General features: G+C 50.2%; 1 protein-coding gene across 1 annotated transcript in view; it reads left to right on the top strand.

Annotated features, from left to right (window-relative positions):
• Nucleotides 1–12,488, top strand: part of LOC308150020 (myosin heavy chain, embryonic smooth muscle isoform-like) — a gene marked incomplete at both ends in the record, with an annotated part of 14,323 nt that extends 1,835 nt beyond the window's left edge. Inside the window, 14 exons of the mRNA XM_080522892.1 lie at nt 802–1,008; nt 1,669–1,773; nt 3,392–3,544; nt 4,080–4,328; nt 4,863–5,075; nt 5,803–6,015; nt 6,397–6,558; nt 7,348–7,485; nt 8,367–8,455; nt 8,910–9,033; nt 9,371–9,579; nt 11,296–11,404; nt 12,020–12,192; nt 12,332–12,488. Coding sequence (XP_080379018.1) covers nt 802–1,008; nt 1,669–1,773; nt 3,392–3,544; nt 4,080–4,328; nt 4,863–5,075; nt 5,803–6,015; nt 6,397–6,558; nt 7,348–7,485; nt 8,367–8,455; nt 8,910–9,033; nt 9,371–9,579; nt 11,296–11,404; nt 12,020–12,192; nt 12,332–12,488 — 2,301 coding nt within the window. The remainder of the gene's footprint in view (nt 1–801; nt 1,009–1,668; nt 1,774–3,391; nt 3,545–4,079; nt 4,329–4,862; nt 5,076–5,802; nt 6,016–6,396; nt 6,559–7,347; nt 7,486–8,366; nt 8,456–8,909; nt 9,034–9,370; nt 9,580–11,295; nt 11,405–12,019; nt 12,193–12,331) is intronic.
• Nucleotides 12,489–14,790: the final 2,302 nt, after the last annotated feature.

The raw sequence follows: 14,790 nt of genomic DNA, 5'->3' as shown, positions 1-14,790 counted from the left end.
TAGCCTCAACACCACCTCCATCTAGCCTCCACACCACCTCCACCTAGCCTCCACACCACCTCCACCTAGCCACAACACCACCTCCATCTAGCCTCAACACCACCTCCATCTAGCCTCAACACCACCTCCATCTAGCCTCCACACCACCTCCACCTAGCCTCCACACCACCTCCACCTAGCCACAACACCACCTCCATCTAGCCTCAACACCACCTCCATCTAGCCTCAACACCACCTCCATCTAGCCTCCACACCACCTCCACCTAGCCTCCACACCACCTCCACCTAGCCTCCACACCACCTCCACCTAGCCACAACACCACCTCCATCTAGCCTCAACACCACCTCGATCTAGCCTCAACACCACCTCGATCTAGCCTCAACACCACCTCCATCTAGCCTCAACACCACCTCGATCTAGCCTCAACACCACCTCCATCTAGCCTCAACACCACCTCCACCTAGCCTCAACACCACCTCCATTTCAAGTTTCAAGTTTTATTGTTACGTCACATTACACAACTGTTAGAGAGTAAAATTCTTAGGCTTCGGTTCCCGACATTGCAGCCCAAAGACAATAAGGCAATAAGCATAATTCAAGATAGAAAAGTGACAATAGTACAGGACATAAGTGACTCTGTGTCTCTCTCTGTCTCTGTCTGTCTGTTTGTCTCTCTCTCTCTCTCTCTCTCTCTCTCTCTCTCCCCCTCTCTCTCTCTCTCTCTCTCTCTCCCCCTCTCTCTCTCTATCCCTCTCCCTTTCCCTCTCTCTCCCTCTCTCTCTTCCCCCCCCCCCCCCCAGTTCAAGGGTAACCTGGAGAAGAACAAGCAGTGTCTGGAGAGTGACAACAAGGAGCTGTGCAGTGAGGTGAAGGGTCTGCAGCAGGCCCGGGCCGAGGCGGAGCACAAGAGGAAGAAGATGGAGGGGCTGCTGCAGGAGTTCATGACCCGCGCCACCGAGGGGGAGAGGGCCAAGGGGGAGCTGGGCGACCGCTCCCACAAACTACAGGTCAGTCTGACTACAAACAGACTACAGGTCAGTCTGACTACAAACAGACTACAGGTCAGTCTGACTACAAACAGACTACAGGTCAGTCTGACTACAAACAGACTACAGGTCAGTCTGACTACAAACAGACTACAGGTCAGTCTGACTACAAACAGACTACAGGTCAGTCTGACTACAAACAGACTACAGGTCAGTCTGACTACAAACAGACTACAGGTCAGTCTGACTACAAACAGACTACAGGTCAGTCTGACTACAAACAAACTACAGGTCAGTCTGACTACAAACAGACTACAGGTCAGTCTGACTACAAACAGACTACAGGTCAGTCTGACTACAAACAGACTACAGGTCAGTCTGACTACAAACAGACTACAGGTCAGTCTGACTACAAACAATTAGTTGGACTAAACTACAAATCAGTCTGACTAGATATAGATAGAGAGAGAGAAAGATTCCCTGAGGGGAAATTCAGGCGCTCAGACCACAAACAACAAATGACAACAAAATAAAGTGAAACAAAACTACAGGTCAGACTATCTACAAACTACAGGTCAGACTATCTACAAACTACAGGTCAGACTGTTCCCCCACACGCTGATCATAACAGGATGATATTTCAGGTCAGGGTTGTGACGTAACACCGACCTGTCGTTTCAGACGGAGCTGGACAACGTGTCGCTGCTGCTGGAGGACGCAGAGAAGAAGGGAATGAAGCTGTCCAAGGAGTCCTCCAGCCTGGAGGGGCAGCTACAGGACACACAGGTGGGTGGGGGGGTCAGCTACAGGACACACAGGTGGGTGGGGGGGTCAGCTACAGGACACACAGGTGGGTGGGGGGTCACTGAGGGGTCAGCTACATAAAAGGAACATTCCCAGTCAGCATCCCCTAGTGCAGGGGTCGGCAATTAAGTTTGGCCTCGGGCCCAATTTTTTTTGAGCCACTAGAACATAATCAAAGGCTAATTTAAGTAATTGATTGTTAAAAAATGTGACACGTTCTAATGCTTTGACTTTTCTTTCGACTGTACACATCGCTAGTCAACTAACACAGCTTGTTTTGTGAACCTGCTAACAATGTAAAGTAGTGTTGTAGTTAACTAGGTAGCAGTCCAATCCATTACGTTGCAGTATTTTGGCTTGACTAGCGAGTTTGTGTTGTGATTCTCAACAACGTTGAAACGTAGTTTCACCCTTTTCCATATTTTTGAATAATAAATGTGTGGACTGACGATGTAGCGCAGCCTAACTTATTCTAATAATTATTTAACATACTTTTGTTCTGATAATTATTCCCCCCTCCTCCCAGACAAGGTCTCATTATTATTGGATTGGTTGTTTGCGTGCCGGGTGAAGTTAGCTAAACATTTAACCTGCTAGCTAGCAAGAGAAACATAATGTCACTCTCCAAAGGTCTAAAGAGGAAAGTTGACGGTGAAAACAGGGCATTTAAAGAGGAATGGACAGCGAACTATACGTTCATCCTACCTGGTTTCATCAATGCAAAGCCGTTGTGAGACTCACATTTTACGTGCTCACAATGTTCCCTTTCTATACATGCGAGTCGTCCTTTTCGTCAATTAATGTGATAAAGACGCACGAGAGGAATCGATTGATGCATAAAAACCTTGAGAACTGCCTGCGGATTAAAGTGACGTCCATATCACCAGATATCTAGCAAATACTGACCGATGGGAGATGCTTTTTGTTTGCGCCGATTTTGTTGTCAATGTTTTTCAGAAAATTAAACAGAATTTGCTTTGTTACTGTTCATATGTGTGTTGCAGTCACATATGTACGTAAACATTACGTTTGAATGGTTTACTGAGCTCGTGTTATTTTTTTCAAACCACACACGGTATGTCGGCTATTTCAGCACCGTGACGCGTTGTCCACCTACTTATGATTCACTATGGGGTTCAGCGTCAGTGCGCTTCGCTGCCTGATTGTCTGTCCCTGTGTCATTCACTCTCAACATGGATAAAAGTACAATAAGCATTATTCAGGTGAAGGTCGATTCTCTATTCGGACATTATAGGCGCTATATGTGGGACTGTCGGTCCGATATTCTAAAAAAAAAGAAAAAAAAAGAAAGTGGATTCTCAAAATAATCTGCTAGGCCAAATATTATTGGTGATGGGCCAGCAATGGCCCACGGGCCGCCTATTGCCGACCCCTGCCCTAGTGGATGGACAATATTCCACATCATTCTACACATGACAATTATCATTATAATTATAATCCAATGTCTGCCATATTGTGTGTACCAGTTAAATTGCAATGGTTTGAATGGCATATTCTGGTATAGTCTATGAATTCTTATTCTAAAGTAATTGTGTGTGTGTGTGTGTGTGTGTGTGTGTGTGTGTGTGTGTGTGTGTAGGAGCTGCTCCAGGAGGAGACGCGTCAGAAGCTGAACCTGAGCGGCCGCATCCGCCAGCTGGAGGAGGACAGGAGCACCCTGCAGGAGACGCAGGAGGAGGAGGAGGAGGCGCGCAGGAACCTGGAGAAACAACTCACCTCCCTACAGGCCCAGGTCAGCACCACACACACACACACACACACACACACAGTGACGCAGATAGATTCACAAATTCAATCACACACACACACACACACACACAAACAGTCACTCACACACACACATACATACAACTCACCTCCCTACAGGCCCAGGTCAGCACCACACACACACACACACACACACACACACATTGACGCAGACACATTCACAAATTCACTCACACACACACACACATATACACATCCACTCATACACACACAGTGACGCAGATGATGAATGAATGAATAGTTTAATGACCACACGACCTAGGTCGATAGATTCACAAATTCAGTCACACACACACACACACACACACACACACACATATACACATCCACTCATACACACACACACATTCACACACACACACACACACACACACACTCACACACACACTCTCACACACACACACACACACTCACACACACACACACACACACACACACACACACACTGACCCCCTCTCACCCGTCCCTGTCCCCCCCCCCCCCTGTCCCCCACCACGCAGCTGTTTGAGACGAGGAAGCGCGTGGAGGAGGACGCGGGGAACATGGAGGGGATGGAGGAGGTGAGGAGGAGGCTGCAGAAGGACATGGAGCTGACGGCCCAGCGCCTGGAGGAGAAGGCCTGCGCCCACGACAAGATGGAGAAGACCAAGAACCGTCTGCAGCAGGAGCTGGACGACCTGACGGTGGACCTGGACCACCAGAGGACCATCGTCTCCAACCTGGAGAAGAAGCAGAAGAAGTTCGACCAGGTGAGGAGAGAGGAGATACTATGGGGGGGGGGGGGGGCTGGGGGGGGTAGGACACTAAGGAGCAGGCCAGGTAATGCAGGATGCAGGGTCCATGGTTAGATTCCGGTCGTCGACCTGTCCTGTATGTCATGTCATCCCTCCTCTCTCTCTCTCTCTCTGAGTCTGAACCCATCCTTCCTGTCAGTCTCTACTGTCTCTATCCTGCATGTCATCCCCCCCTCTCCCTTTAGACATTTAACAGATGCCTTTATCCAAAGCGGCTTACAACAAGTACATAAGTGAATCATCTATACATCAGTCATCATAAGAAAAACTCATCTATGCTCGGGTCAGGGGCCATTGGCAGTCACAATGCTTTTTGTTTTTTTTAAAAGTAGAGAAACTGTACAGGGGGGGGGTAGTGGGGATGAAGAGGTCTTTAGGAGGGACAGCCAAGATGTAGCCTGATTAAACCTTCACTTTGACCCTTCACTCTCTATCAGTTCTAAAACAAACCCCCCCCCCCCCCCCGCCATGTCCGTGTCTGTCCCCTAGCTCCTAGCGGAGGAGAAGACCATCTCGGCGCGCTACGCGGAGGAGCGCGACCGCGCGGAGGCGGAGGCCAGGGAGAAGGAGACCAAGGCCCTGTCCATGACCCGGGCCCTGGAGGAGGCGCTGGAGAACAAGGAGGAGCTGGAGAGACTCAACAAGCTGCTGAGGACCGAGATGGAGGACCTGATGAACTCCAAGGACGACGTGGGCAAGAGCGTGAGTGGAGATGCTGTTGTTGTTGTTGTTGTTGTTGTGGTTGTGGTTGTTGTTGTTGTGGTTGTTGTTGTGGTTGTTGTTGTTGTGGTGGTTGTGGTTATTGTTGTTGTTGTTTGTTTGTTTATTTGTTACACTTAATACAAATCTGAAAAATGAAATAAAATACAAATAAATAAAATATAAGATAACAGAATTAAAATAAAATACATAAGTAGCAAAGTAGTATACAAAAGAGACTGTCTATCTCCCTCGTTGTTGTTGTTGTTGTTGTTGTGGTTGTTGTCATTGTGGTTGTGGTTGTGGTTGTTGTTGTGGTTGTGGTTGTGGTGGTGGTGGTGGTGGTGGTTGTGGTGGTGGTGGTGGTGGTGGTGGTGGTTGTTGTGGTGGTTGTGGTTGTGGTGGTTGTTGTGGTGGTTGTGGTAGTGGTGGTGGTGGTTGTTGTTGTTGTGGTTGTGGAACAACCTCACTATTCGCACCTAGTCTACTAGGTCCCCGGTGCTAATCATGAATTTATAAGGCAACTGATGTGGTTTTGCCTTTGATTTATCAGGAATGTCTGTTTTCTACACAAAAGAAAACTCATTAAGTGCATCGTTAAATGTTGTCAATTATCTACAATGAAACTTTATTATCCCTCGTTTACTATCCATTCACTCGGCCCTTGCGCGACGAAGAACAAAAGCTAAAACACAAACAGACTTACACGTTGACGCGTCCCTCTGCTCAGGTCCATGAGCTGGAGAAGTCGAAGCGGACACTGGAGCAGCAGCTGGAGGAGATGCGTGTGCAGCTGGAGGAGCTGGAGGACGAGCTGCAGGCCACGGAGGACGCCAAGCTGCGTCTGGAAGTCAACATGCAGGCCATGAAGGCCCAGTTCGACAGGGACCTGCTGGCCAAGGACGAGCAGAACGAGGAGAAGAAGAGAACGCTGGTCAAGCAGGTGTGTGGGTGGGGGTTTGTGTGTGTGTGTGGGCGGGTGGGTGGGTGGGTGGGTGTGTGGGTGGGTGGGTGGGTGTGTGTGTGGGTGGGAGGGTGGGTGTGGGTGGGTGGATGGATGGGTGTGTGTGTGTGTGTGTGGGTGTGGGTGGGTGGGTGGGTGGGTGTGTGTGTGTGTGTGTGTGTGGGTGGGTGGGTGGGTGGGTGTGTGTGTGTGTGTGTGTGTGTGAGATGGAGGTAGATTCACATGGTAGACCTCTGTGTATACCCCAATCATGTTCTATGAACATAACACTCCCTCGGGTCCCTCTTAAACCTGGCTCACTTCTGTGTGTGTGTGTGTGTGTGTGTGTGTGTGTGTGTGTGTGTGTGTGACTCCCCCCAGGTGCGTGAGATGGAGGCGGAGCTGGAGGACGAGAGGAAGCAGAGGGCGCTGGCCGTGGCCGCCAAGAAGAAGCTGGAGGTGGACCTGAAGGACCTGGAGGGGCAGATAGAGGGCGCCAACAAGGCCCGCGACGAGGCCATCAAACAGCTCAGGAAACTACAGGTAGGCTCACCTGTCTGTCTGTCTGTCCACATGAGGTCAGGAAACTACAGGTAGGGAACAGCTCACCTGGCTGTCTGTCTGTCCACATGAGGTCAGGAAACTACAGGTAGGGAACAGCTCACCTGGCTGTCTGTTCACACATTTAGTGGAAATAGCGTTTTGCTATTACTACACTTTTCATTGGAATAGTACATATTATATAGTATGGTATGTAGTGGCATTTATATGCTATCAATTCAAGTCATTCTGGGCCGGTTTCATAGACGAGGTTTGAGCATGGTCCTGGACTCAATCACACTTTCAATGGGAAACCTCTGTGGAAGAGGATTTTGAGTCTAGCCTTAGGCTTAAGCCTTGTCTGTGAAACCGGGCCAATGTGTTCTATTGTTGTAACCTCTGCTAGTCATAGTCTTACTCCGAGCCTCTCTCCCCTCTCTCCCACACCTCTCTCCCCTCTCTCTCTTCCCTCTCTCTCACCCCTCTCTCCCCTCTCTCTCTCCCCTCTCTCTCACCCCTCTCTCCCCTCTCTCTCTCCCCTCTCTCCCACCCCTCTCTCCCCTCTCTTCCACCCCTCCCACACCTCTCTCCCCTCTCTCTCTCCCCTCTCTCTCACCCCTCTCTCCCCTCTCTCTCTTCCCTCTCTCTCACCCCTCTCTCCCCTCTCTCTCTTCCCTCTCTCTCACCCCTCTCTCCCCTCTCTCTCTCCCCTCTCTCCCACCCCTCTCTCCCCTCTCTTCCACCCCTCCCACCTCTCTCTCCCCTCTCTCCCACCCCTCCCCTGCCCTCCAGGCCCAGACCAAGGACTACCAGAGGGAGCTGGAGGAGGCCCGGGCCTCCAGGGACGAGATCTTCGCCCAGTCGAAGGAAAACGAGAAGAAGCTGAAAAGCCTGGAGGCTGAGATCCTACAGCTGCAGGAGGTACACTGTGTGAATCTATACACACACACACACACACCTACAGTACACACACACACACACACTCACACACACACACACACACACACACACACACACCTACAGTATACACACACAGAGTACTGTGGTCATTCTTAGAGTAGAAATTCTACCAAAAACACTGGATCTTGCAATTTCTTCAGAGACCGTTATTACAAGTAACAAAGCCGAACCGGTCTGCTGAGCAACTGTGGAACATTATTTTTATTTATACAATTTCGTACACACACAGAGTAGTGAGCAGACATGCATGCACACAAACCCATAAATAAATCATTAAAAAAAGACATGCATGCTCACACACACACACACACACACACACACTCTTTGAATTGAACCCCTAAAAACAAGTACTAGAAATGGAATAAGAACCCTCACTACTCAACTACTACCGTAGTTGTGGTTGTCACACTCCCACACACACCTATCGTGTCAATCATGTCAATGTGATGAGATCTGCTGATTGGTGGTCCAGTGGTCTAGCACCATGGTCTACAGAGCACACATAATTATGCCCCTGTCAACATGGGTTAGAATCCCCTAGGCCCAAACCCTGCTGACATGTCCTCTCCTCCTTACTTTCCTGACTACCTTCACTATCTCTCTATCCAATAACATGAAATATATGAGTGGGACTTAAAAAAAAAAAGATGTGTTTGCTGATTGGTGTGTGTGTGTGTGTGTGTGTGTGTGTGTGTGTGTGTGTGTGTGTGTGTGTGTGTGTGTGTGTGTGTGTGTGTGTGTGTGTGTGTGTGTGTGTGTGTGTGTGTGTGTGTGTGTGTGTGTGTGTGTGTGTGTGTGTGTGTGTGTGTGTGTGTGTGTGTGTGTGTGTGTGTGTGTGTGTGTGTGTGCAGGACCACGCGGCCTCAGAGAGGGCCCGCCGCCACGCTGAGCAGGAGAGAGACGAGCTGGCCGACGAGATAACCAACAGCGCCTCTGGCAAGTGAGTACGGCCTCCTACTGGACGCGCGTGTGTGTGTGTGTGTGTGTGTGTGTGTGTGTGTGTGTGTGTGTGTGTGTTGAATCTTACTGCATGTCCCAGGTCTCCCAGAGAGAGAAGGGAAGAGGACTGTGTCTGTCCATCTGTCACAGGGAGACTCACAGTCACCACCCACCCAGACTATGTTCCTCACTGGGTTCACAAAGGGTTAATAAATAAAGATGAGAGATGCTCTTGCTAAGACGTGTGTGTGTGTATGTGGGTGTGTGTGTGGGCTGATTTATTCACACAAGATCTTCTCTACCTTATCATCTTTTGTGTATGTTATGTATGTATAACAATTGTGTCTGCCTGTGTGTTTGTGTGTGTGTGTGTGTGTGTGTGTGTTTTGTGTGTGTGTGTGCGTGTGTGTGTGTGTGTGTGTGTGTGTGTGTGTGTGTGTGTGTGTGTGTGCCAGGTCCTCCCTGCTGGAGGAGAAGAGGAGGCTGGAGGCGCGGATCTCCCAGCTGGAGGAGGAGCTGGAGGAGGAGCAGAGCAACATGGAGCTGCTCAATGACCGCGTCCGCAAGACCAACATGCAGGTAAAACACACACACACACACACACACACACACATTCATACACAATGTCTATGGATGAATTATGAATTCCCTATAAATGATTGAGTTTTGTAAAAAAAAAAGAGACTTTTTGACTCCCCTTGCGTGCCAAACTCTTGGGCAGACCTGTGCATCTGGAACACACACTGACCTTCTCTCCCCCTCTCTCCTCTCCCCTCTCTCCTCCCTCCCCCTCTCCCTCTCTCCTCCCTCCTCTCCCCCCCCTCCCTCTCTGCCCCCCTCCCTCTCCCTCTCCCTCCCCTCTCCCCTCCCTCCTCCCCTCCCCCGCCCCCTCTCTCTCCTCCCCTCCCTTCCCCAGGTGGACACCCTGAACGCAGAGCTGGCGGGGGAGCGTGGCGCGGCCCAGAAGAGTGAGAGCGCCAGGCAGCAGATGGAGCGGCAGAACAAAGAGCTGAAGGCCAAGCTGGGGGAGATGGAGGGGGCCGTCAAGTCCAAGTTCAAGACCGCCATCGCCGCCCTGGAGGCCAAGATCCTGCAGCTGGAGGAGCAGCTGGAGCAGGAGGCCAAGTAAGGACCCGGCCAGGCGTCTTTTGGACAGACAGACAGACAGACATTTTTTTTTATTGAATGCGTTTCGTTGTCTGTGTACGTTGTACTCTACTTACTCTAAAAAAAAAATTTGTAATATTATTTTATTTTATTTTTTTCTGCGTGGGCCAGAAGGGGGCAGTCCCACTCCTATGTTTCATTTTATTGGACAGATTTAGTGAAGACAGACAGTAAAGTAAGGAGGACCCCCCCAGGCCATGGTGCTAGACCACTGGACCACCCCAGGCCATGGTACTAATTTAATAATAATTTTGCCATTTAGCAGACGCTTTTATCCAAAGCGACTTACAATTACGAATTACAGGGACATTCCCCCTGGAGTAACTGAGGGCTAAGTGCCTTACCCAAGGGCACACTAGTAGTGGTGTGGCTTCAGGCGGGATTTGAACTCACAACCTTCCGATCACAAGTCCAACTCACTATCCACTAGACCACCACTACCCACTACACCACTGGTACTAGACCACTGGACCACCCCAGGCCATGGTACTAGACCACTGGACCCCCCCAGGCCATGGTGCTAGACCACTGGACCACCCCAGGCCATGGTGCTAGACCACTGGACCACCCCAGGCCATGGTGCTAGACCACTGGACCACCCCAGGCCATGGTGCTAGACCACTGGACCACCCCAGGCCATGGTGCTAGACCACTGCACCACCCCAGGCCATGGTGCTAGACCACTGGACCACCCCAGGCCATGGTGCTAGACCACTGGACCACCCCAGGCCATGGTGCTAGACCACTGGACCACCCTAGGCCATGGTGCTAGACCACTGGACCACCCCAGGCCATGGTACTAGACCACTGGACCACCCCAGGCCATGGTGCTAGACCACTGGACCACCCCAGGCCATGGTGCTAGACCACTGGACCACCCCAGGCCATGGTGCTAGACCACTGGACCACCCCAGGCCACTGTACTCCGCGGTGTCTTGAAAAGTATTAAAAGTTGATAAATACATTTTGGGAAAATCAAGACGCTTAATAAGTATTAAAAAGTCTTATCACGATTTTATGAGGTCTTGAATTTTGTAGGTATTTTTCTGAATTAGAGTCTTTCCAAAGAGTTTGAGTCCTAAAAACCTTTAGTAAAAGTTTAGTAATAAAAAACTAAGATGAACCGGAAATTCTGTTGTATGATAGTGGTCTAGTCTATTGCAAACTAAAACTGTTAAGTTAAAGGTGTCACTGATATAAACGGTTACAGCTCCAAGTGGCGGTGAGGTCTGGAAAAATATTGACAAGGTCTTTAAAAAGTCTTTGAAAGGTATTGAAATTAACCTCAAGATTCCTGCATATACCCTGCTCTAATTAAATTGAATCAGATTTTTTTTTTTTTTTTATTATTTTTTTTTTTTTATTGAACTCCAAATATACAGGGACAGTTGAATGCGTTTAACGGAACGACTATTAATCAATCACAATGTTTACGATACGTTTTCATCCCGTCGCATTTCGGCCCCATTCCCCCCCCCCCCCCCATCTTAATCAGAGTGACGTAGAATAAGTGTGTTTAGATGTCTGAGTGGATCACTGGAGGGACCGCAGGCCAAAATGGAGGCCAGGGTTCATGTAGTAGTGAAGTGTCTGACATCACCGGCGTGCTGCAGAATGTCAGACCACCTCAGTACACTCACGCCCCCCCCCCCCCCCTCGTCCTCTACTTCACAGGGAGAGAGCGGCAGCCAATAAGATCGTCCGACGCACAGAGAAGAAGTTGAAGGAGGTGGTGATGCAGGTGGACGACGAGCGTCGCCATGCCGACCAGTACAAAGAGCAGGTGAGAGGGGGGGGTTCGCGGGGGCAATCAGCGAGGCGGTGTTGTTCGAACATCGTTCGCCATGGAAACCGTATTACTAATTCAGTGTCTGTGTCATTGTCGCTGAGGCTTTCTCTTTTTCTCTCTCTCTCTCTCTCTCTCTGTTATCCCCCCATCCTCTCTCTCTCTCTCCTTCCCTCCCTCTCTGTTATCCCCCCATCCTCTCTCTCTCCTTCCCTCCCTCTCTCTATCTCTATTATCCCCCATCCTCTCTCTCTCCCTCTCTCTCTCTCTCTATTATTCCCATCCTCTCTCTCTCCCTCTCTCTCTCTCTATTATTCCTATCCTCTCTCTCCCTCTCCCTCTCTCTATTATCCCCATCCTCTCTCTCTCTTTCATCTCTCTTTTGTTGTCTGTCTCTCTCTTCCTCCCTACCTACCCATTTTTTCTCTCTCTCTCCCTCTTCCCCCCTTGCTCTCTCACACATCTCTCACCTCCCCACACCCTCTCTCTCCCTCCCCCCACCTCTCTCCCTCACCTCACCACTCTCTCTCACACATCTCTCCCACCCCCTCTCTCTCCCTCCCTTCCTCCCCTTCTCCCTCCCTCCCTCTCCCCCCCCCCCCCCTCTCTCAGATGGAGAAGGCCACCTCCCGTATGAAGCAGTTGAAGAGGCAGCTGGAAGAGGCGGAGGAGGAGTCCACCCGGGCCAACGCCTCCCGCAGGAAGCTGCAGCGGGAGCTGGACGACGCCACGGAGGCCAGCGAGGGGCTGAACCGCGAGGTCAACACCCTCAAGAACCGCCTCAGGTACCCACCCCACCAGACGTTCATTTTTTCATTTTTTTCACTTTTTGATGATTTTTAAAAATAAATTTTATCATCCTAGGATCATGATAGAATGACAGAATGATCATAGAATCTGTGCGTGTCTCTTCTGCCCCCTCAGGCGTGGCGGTCCTCTCAGCTTCTCCTCCAGCCGGTCCGGGCGGCGCCAGGGGCACCTGGGTGACGGGGCGTCCGTGGACCTGTCAGACGACGACGCCGAGAGCCGCGCCAGCGACCACAACGACACGCAGCAGGCCAACAACACGCAGGCCGAGTAGCCTGACCCCACCCTGACCCCACCCTGACCTCACCCTGACCACACCCCGACCTCACCCTGACCCCACCCCAACCCCACCCTGACCCCACCCCGACCTCACCCTGACCTCACCCCGACCTCACCCTGACCTCACCCTGACCCCGACCCCACCCCGACCCCACCCTGACCTCACCCTGACCCCACCCCGACCCCACCCTGACCTCACCCTGACCCCACCCCGACCCCACCCTGACCTCACCCCGACCCCACCCTGACCTCACCCTGACCTCACCCTGACCTCACCCCGACCTCTGCTGCTGCTCCCTGGCCACTGCAGCGCAGGGAGGGATACATGGACCCCTAACCCTGACACACACACACACCAACCCCCCCAAAATTATGAACTATTCCCCTTAAAGAAGCCACAACACCCAAAAACTACCCTTCCCCCCCCCCCCCCCCCCACACACACACACACACAACACTACCCCCCTCCCCACAAGGAGACTGCCCCACCCCTCTTCCAGAACTACCACCCCCCTACCAGGGGAGAACAACTCTGCCTTACTCTCTCCTCCACTCCTCCTCTCCTCCACTCCTCCTCTCCTCCTCTCCTCCTCTCCACTCCTCCACTCCTCCTCTCCTCCACTCCTCCACTCCTCCTCTCCTCCACTCCTCCTCTCCTCCACTCCTCCAAGCTGCTAGGCCCAGCAGGGTGTCTGATGTATAGCGTGTTAACTACCTAGGCTAAGCTTATTGAGAAGTAATACTTACATGTAGGCACAAGTGCTTTTTACATACAAAACCCACGCGTGTGCGTGCGTGTGTGTGCACAATATGAGTATGTATGATATGTGTGTGTGTGTGTGCACTGCTGCACACTCAGAACACAAGATACGTTAAGATGTAGAACGAGAAGGAAAACACATTCACTCCTGTTGTTGTTGTTGTCCTCCTCACAGGTAAATAAACAGTGGAAAGCAGAACGGATCTGTCTGTAAACGTCAAGCCATGCCCCCCCCCTTAGCTAACACAGGCCTCGCGGACACGCGTCCCTCTCGTAAATAGTCGTCATAACAACAAGACAGGTTGGACTGGCCAACGGCCCTTACTGCATGAGTCTCTTTCTGATGTACAGACTGTATTATTATTATTATTGTTATTATTATTATTATTCAGCTTCTACCATAAACACTACAGGAAACAAGATGGTGGTCGATGGTTAGGGTGTACTCTGGGCCTGTTGGGTCTGGAGAGAGAGAGAGAGAAAGAAACCGACGGACTGGAAAACAATGTTTTAACTGTGAAAAGCTTTTCTTCACCACTGTGGCATCTCAACGTCACGACAGTTTTTTGTTTTTGTTTTTGTTGTTTTAAAGAATGAGGTAATTAATTAACTAACTGGGTTCTTTTTAGGAATCTGCATAGGTCACTAAGGTATCCCTATTTTTTATTGTCTTTGAACAACCCGGAAGGAACACTATCGTCTTTACATGGTCCTGTGAGAAGGTTTGAGGACTGGTGTGTGGTACTATGCTTAGATAGATGGTTGTCGGTGGTGTACGTATCACAAAGAGTTGCTGGAAGCTGGGAGCGATATATACCCCCTGTAACTGGAAGCCCTTGGGAATGACCTCACAATGGACACACAACCTCCTCCTGTGTAATTCCATGAGTTTGATTAAAACACGAAAGGATAGATGACCGAACACAGTAGTTTGTTTAGCTTACGGGACACCACTGGAACATAACAGAGCTGTCATCTCACTATATGAAGTGTGTTTGTGCCACGGTTTTGGAGCTGGATATATATACCCCTCTATTATTATAATTGGGAGTCATTATTACAATTGCTACAACTACAATGTCTTTAAGCCGTGCGTTTTTTTAAGTGGTGTGCCAACACCACCTTTTTAAGTGGTGGAAACACCACCTGACCCAAACAGCTAGACTACTAACTACCAAGGACTTAGCATTCACAGACATGACGTCCTTCTTCTATTGAGTTGTGATGATGATGAAGATGAGGATGATGATGGTGATGATGGTAGAAGCTCCACAGAAGATCCACTTTGACTGACTCTGGCTCTGCAGACTCTTGATATGCCAGAAGGTTCCACGTCCACCGACCTCTATCCTTACTTTGGCTACATTTTTTTTTTCTGGGTTCAGTATTAAAAAAACAACAACAAGAAGGGTTCATTGTTATGGAAGTCTCCAACACTAGCAGTATGTTTCTTTATAAGTGCCTTAGACACTGAGGAAGAGCACTAGAGAGGGCGATTCACGGTGTACAGTGCACACTTGTATTCAAAGAAATGTAC

The sequence above is a fragment of the Nansenia antarctica genome, assembly GCF_963989245.1.
Source record: "Nansenia antarctica genome assembly, chromosome: 2".
Lineage (NCBI taxonomy): Eukaryota > Metazoa > Chordata > Actinopteri > Argentiniformes > Microstomatidae > Nansenia > Nansenia antarctica.
This window is presented reverse-complemented; position numbering and strand designations above follow the sequence as displayed.